This window comes from Eutrigla gurnardus (assembly GCF_963514095.1).
Source record: "Eutrigla gurnardus genome assembly, chromosome: 18".
NCBI classification, from domain to species: Eukaryota; Metazoa; Chordata; class Actinopteri; order Perciformes; family Triglidae; genus Eutrigla; species Eutrigla gurnardus.
The window spans coordinates 14,094,634-14,100,880 of record NC_139929.1 but is presented as its reverse complement, the minus strand read 5'-3'; the positions used below and the strand labels follow the sequence as shown (position 1 = coordinate 14,100,880).

Below are 6,247 nucleotides of genomic sequence, written 5' to 3'. Positions count from 1 at the left end.
CTCGCCGAGGGTTATTCCATTCGTTCTGTGGGTCGAGGCTGCCTCACATGATAAAGACCTGGCTCCAATCCAAACACAATACCAGCAAACTCAAACACCAGCTCTCCCCGGCCTCTGCACACAATGTTGCAATATGCTTGGATGGGAAACTGGGAAGAAGATGCTTTTTTTTTAACACTGCTTGCACTGTAAGACCACACACTCGCCTCCTAGCATTCAAAACTTTGCACGAGTGTGTGTGTGTGTGTGTGTGTGTGTGTGTGTGTGTGTGTGTGTGTGTGTGTTCGCAGTAGAGGACAAAATGCCTATTCAAAAACACATCACTCATGTTGGTGAGATGAATATCGAGTTTCGAACAGATGCGCCGATCACATGGTTGGCTTCTCGTGCTTCGTTGCAAGCAGAAGCTGCGTGATTTTGATCCCTTCAACCGTCTTATGAAGATAATAAAGATTCTCACAACATGAAAAAATTTTAAATTGTGCATCTTTTATGTGGGTGTTTTAGGTTTGAAGTAAAACAACTTTTCAATATCAAAGAGATAGATGAGTGTGTGCAATGTGTTAGTGACTCTATCATTTGTTAATAATTATTATAATTATTATATGTGCTATATTTCAAGCAAAGTGCAAAAGTTAGAAGTTTTGCTCGTGTATAAAACCATTTTAGTATGTGTGTAACTATATTAAAGGTACATTAAATAAATATTCAGGGGAGGAAGCAGTATTTACATAATTTAAAAAGTACCAATATCACAAATAAATGAGTGAACGTGTACTTAAAGTACCAAAAGTAAAAGTGCACGTTATGCAGCAGAATGTCCCCTGAGTTATATTCTTCTTATGTATTCCAAGATTTTCATTCATTAATATGTAAGACAGAATAGTGCCATGGAGTTTAATTTAGCAGCCGGTGGAGGTGAACTAAAGTTCACCAACCTGAACTTTTTAATGTGTTGCAGTGCATCATGTTTGTATGTAGCATTTAATCAGCAAGCAACTGCAGCTGTTGGAACAAAATACAGTGTCGGAAAAAAGTACAATATGTCCCTCTGAAATATAGTGGAGTAGAATTATAAAGTACTAGACAGTAGAGAGATGAATGTAAAGTACTTAAAGACTGCATTAAGTACTTGAGCAAATGTACTTGTACACTTCACACATCCATAAAGTCCACACAGGAGATACGAATGCCATGAAGTGTGTGTCCAGACGTTATCAGACATTAAAAAAAAACTACAATAAGATCACTGTCAAACCGGGTCCCCAGACGCACAGTGTAAGCATGTTACGGCTGATATGAGCCAGTGTGTCAGTGCGCCGCGCTGCTCGCTCTTTGCCTCGCGCAATTACGCCTCCCGCGGAGCTCTATGCAAGCGTTAAACGAAACATTAGCACCTCATTTAAAAAATAAAACAGCTTTTCACAAGGACAGACAGCTCCCTGGGTAGTCTTATCATGCGCAAATTAGCCAATTTACCAAACCTCTCTCTCTCCCCCCCTCTCTCTCTCTCTCTCTCTCACACACACACACACACACACACACACACACACACACACACACACACACACACACACACACACACACACAGAAACAAGCATCCTCGTTGCCATTGTTGTGACACTAAAGACCGAGAGTGTTAAAGGAAGTTACAAGGCGCTGAACACAAAGTTCAGTCAGCCCGCGAGCTTATGGAAATAGTAGGTTATTAAGAGCGCCGCCGTCTGCTTCATACGTCTTTATAATTACTTTTTTTTTTATGGCGAGAGCGTTTGAAATGACGGTGGAGCTGTTTGAAATCGGTTTGTGGTAATTCATTACGGGGTTATTATCGGTGATTTCAGAGCAGCCGTCGCGTCTGGGATCGACATAGTTTCATAAACGCGCTGCCTATAATCTGCCTTTCTTTTTGTTGTTAAGATTGGGTTATTCTTTTAAAAGAAAACGCCGATTTCGTCTCCACGTGCGATTGTTTGATGTGTGGTCGTCATCGCGAGCTGGAGGCGGAATGATGCTCCGTCGGTTTCTAAGCATCAGCATCCCGCATCCCGCATCCCGCAGACGGACACCGGCACAGCGAGTGTGATCATAAGCGACGTGACAAAACATCTTTAGGTGGAAATACATGATTGACAGCTGGAAAGCACCGCCCTCGCGACTGTGTGATTGGAGGAGCGGGCAAAGGGGGTGTGGTCTGCCCGACTCCCATATATATTGGCACCTCTTCGTCTCCGAGCCGTTGATTTGTATGGGAACCGGGACTAAGGTGGGACGAGCCGACTGAATGTAGTCGCTGTGTTTTGGGGGAAACAACGAAGGCCCACGTTCTCCCGTTTGCAGCGATCGGACAGCAGCAGCGCACAGTTGTTGTTTTTATCCTCACAGACTGTCTGAGGAGAAGGAAAGCAGTTTCCAGAAGAAGGTGGATTCTCCTCTCAGCCATCTTGACTGCTCGCCGCCCTGAAGGCTCCTTTCTCTCCTCCTCCTCCTCCTCAGCTGAAAGTAAACACGGCTTGCACATTGCTTGCAACTCCGTGCAAGACCCCGAGAGGAGCGCGATGGGCTCGCCGCGCAACATCTAAGCGGACCAGAGGCAAAAGCAGACTGGCTGTGTGTCGCTGGTGGTACCAGAGCAGAAGAGGGGGGACACGACGCGCCGGAGGGATGGACCTGTTTGGGATTTACCTGCTCCTCTCGCTCGCTCTCCTGCCCCGATCCAGCTGCACCACGGCCAAGGAGATCACCTGCCAGGAGATAGCCGTGCCCCTGTGCAAGGGGATCGGCTACAACTACACCTACATGCCCAACCAGTTCAACCACGACACGCAGGACGAGGCTGGACTGGAGGTGCACCAGTTCTGGCCCCTGGTGGAGATCCAGTGTTCCCCGGACTTGAAGTTCTTCCTGTGCAGCATGTACACGCCGATCTGTCTGGAGGACTATAAAAAACCTCTCCCGCCGTGCCGGAGCGTGTGTGAGAGAGCCCGGGCAGGCTGCGCGCCCCTCATGAGGCAGTACGGCTTCCCCTGGCCGGACAGGATGAAGTGTGACCTGCTGCCGGTGCAAGGCAACCCGGACACCCTGTGCATGGACTACAACAGAACCGACTCCACCACGGTGTCCCCGGTCCTCTCCAAACCCACCAACCATCCCGCCAAGGGTTACAATCCGCCTAAAAATAAGCCGAGCCGACCCGGCGCGCCTGGGAAATACAAGCCGCCCGCAGCCCCGTGTGAGCCGGGGTGCAAGTGTTTGGAGCCTATGGTGCCGGTGAACACGGACCGTCACCCGCTTTACAACCGGGTCAAGACGGGTCAGATCCCCAACTGCGCCATGCCGTGCCACAACCCCTACTTTACGCACGACGAGAGAGCGTTCACCGCCTTTTGGATAGGACTCTGGTCCGTGTTGTGCTTCGTGTCAACTTTCGCCACCGTCGCCACGTTCCTCATCGACATGGAGCGCTTCAAGTATCCGGAGAGACCCATCATCTTCCTCTCCGCCTGCTACATGTTCGTGTCCGTCGGCTACATCGTCCGGCTGATCGCCGGCCACGAGAAGGTGGCGTGCAACCGGGAGTTCGACCTGGAGCACATCCACTACGAGACCACCGGGCCGGCGCTCTGCACCGTGGTCTTCCTCCTCATCTACTTTTTCGGCATGGCCAGCTCCATCTGGTGGGTCATCCTGTCCCTGACCTGGTTCCTGGCGGCCGGGATGAAGTGGGGCAACGAGGCGATCGCCAGTTACTCCCAGTACTTCCACCTGGCCGCCTGGCTCATCCCCAGCATGAAGTCCATCGCGGTGCTGGCGCTGAGCTCCGTGGACGGGGACTCCGTGGCCGGCATCTGCTACGTGGGGAACCAGAACCTGGACAACCTGCGGGGCTTCGTCCTCGCCCCCTTGGTGATTTATTTATTCATAGGCACTATGTTCCTCCTGGCAGGATTTGTGTCCCTGTTCAGGATCCGCAGCGTCATCAAGCAAGGGGGCACCAAAACGGACAAGCTGGAGAAGCTGATGATCCGCATCGGCATCTTCACGGTGCTCTACACGGTGCCGGCCACCATCATAGTCGCATGCTACTTTTACGAGCAGCACAACAGGCAGAGTTGGGAGATCACGCACAACTGCTCCAACTGCCTGTTGGAGAGGGACCGCAGGAGTCCGGACTACGCCGTGTTCATGTTAAAGTACTTTATGTGCCTTCTGGTGGGCATCACGTCGGGGGTGTGGATCTGGTCTGGGAAAACTTTGGACTCGTGGAGGACTTTTTGCACCAGGTGCTGCTGGGGCAGTAAAGGCACCAGCGGCTCCATGTACAGCGACGTGAGCACCGGACTGACGTGGAGGTCAGGCACGGCCAGCTCCGTGTCTTGCCCCAAGCAGATGCCATTGTCCCAGGTTTGAATGGGAGAAAAAAAAGCAGCTTATGAGGACTGCTAATTGTTTGGGAGATAACCCATCACTCCCTGTCTTAAGCAATTTGCATAGTAATGAACTGCTGCTGAGGTGTCCCCCCCTCCTCCTCCCCTCCTCCCTCATTCTCCCAAACATCCACACCTCTGAGGGGAGAGCTGGTTGAAACAATGTGCCCGGCATTCACACAGGTTAAAGCCTCCCTGTTTATATGCATTCGACCTTGTTGGAGACAGTGAGACAGGTTTGTTCCTAGCTTCACACAAAGCATTTTTTTGGAGGGGGCGGTGGGGTTATTGCCATTTTTTTTATCTACACAGTGCCAGATAACATTGTATGATTCAATCACATCAAAGATGGTTTAAATTAAGCCTTAATAGTGCCCAAGTATTTTACGGGTCGTTCATTTTGTAATTTCAAGAAAAAATGTATTTATATTAAAAAAAGAAGTTCTGTAAAAACATGTACATTTGTGTATAAAAAGAAAAACTTTATAAGCTATTGTAAATTTGTACAAAGTGTAGATGTCTCTTTTTTGTGACAAAGCAAATATGACCTTTATTTTGACAATAAAACATTTGATAAATCTCAAACTTCTGTGTAACTTTTGCAGTGTTTTCTCCGTGCAGAGGAGGCCGTTGGTTCTGTTGTTGTCAGGATCTTTTTTTCTTTTCGAGCCTGTGCAGGCACATTTTGTGGTTCCTTGTGGTCACCGTGTTGAGGATGGCAGCAGCAATAGCAGCTTTTGAGAGTCCCCGGCTAAAAAGGAAGCCCTTTTAACCATCAGAGACCGGTAATTAGAGGCAGGGGTTGAGTTGGAGCATCTCCATAATTGTTGAAGTCCTCTTCACATGCCTGCCGAAGCCCGCTTTCTTAATTTAGTAAAAGAGGGAGTGGGTGAATGTGGGGTATAAATGCAGGGAACGGACCCTTTTCATCTGCAGAAACTTTGATCTTTCTTTTTTTAACAGCCGAGAATAAAGGTGGTGTGTATTAGGAGTGTCTGTCTGATGTGCCAAGGTTCCCCCTAAACGTCCCCATTTGGATGCTTTGATGGACGTCCCACAATTGAAAGAGCATTTTGGAGCCCCTCGCTTTTTTTTTTCTGGGTTTGTCAGAGCTGAAACCTGCCAGAGCCCCTGCGTCTTGTGTTTGGGTGTTTTTTTTTTCCCCCACCAGAGCCTGAATTGAAACATCTTCTCCCCTCGGCTCAAGCTGTGTCAGCGAGTGCAGGGGCCTTGACATGAATGATATTGAAATAGCAATGAAAGCCCCACAGGTGGTCTGTTCACATGATCTCACATCTTAGGGCCCCCTAATCGAGGCGTTTTTTCGCGACAAATGTATCTGGTTTGGTCCCAATTAAGCCAATGTGCTGGCATAAGATGATACACTGTAACCCAGCGTAGAAATGCCTTTGATTTGCAGGTCAGTGTTGGCGGCGGCCTTTGTAGTGACTGCTTTGTTCCTGCTTTATTCCTTTACGCTCAGAATGTAGATGCGAACCCCCAAAAAGCTCCTTTTGACTGTTTGTTGGGAGAGTAAATCAGCCACATAAATCCTGCACCGCTGCTTTCAGCGAAGACACCGGGCAGGAAAGATGGAAGTCATAACAAAGATTTACTCCTCTTAAGATCAAAAGAGCGGCTTCTTTTGCTTCCATGTAGCTCATCAGAAACTTCAGGGTCGTCAGAGTGTGGAAAGAAAAAAGTTAGTCAAGATCCAGTTTGGGAGTTTAAATCTTCATTTTAAGTGAAATGCAAACATTGCACCGCTCTCTGTTTGGTGAAGATCAAGCGTATACGTTTCTGGTACATTTTGCTTTCTC

The 6,247-nt window shown here is 48.6% G+C and overlaps 1 protein-coding gene across 1 annotated transcript; it reads left to right on the top strand.

Annotated features, from left to right (window-relative positions):
• Window positions 1-2,257: 2,257 nt before the first annotated feature.
• Window positions 2,258-4,982, top strand: fzd8a (frizzled class receptor 8a). The gene has a single exon (XM_084034006.1). The coding sequence runs from the start codon at window positions 2,665-2,667 to the stop codon at window positions 4,408-4,410; it is 1,746 nt and encodes a 581-aa protein (XP_083890132.1). The 5' UTR covers window positions 2,258-2,664; the 3' UTR covers window positions 4,411-4,982.
• Window positions 4,983-6,247: the final 1,265 nt, after the last annotated feature.

Excerpts from the sequence above, each read along its gene's own strand:
- fzd8a (XM_084034006.1), top strand. The coding sequence starts at position 2,665 with ATGGACCTGTTTGGGATTTACCTGCTCCTCTCGCTCGCTCTCCTGCCC.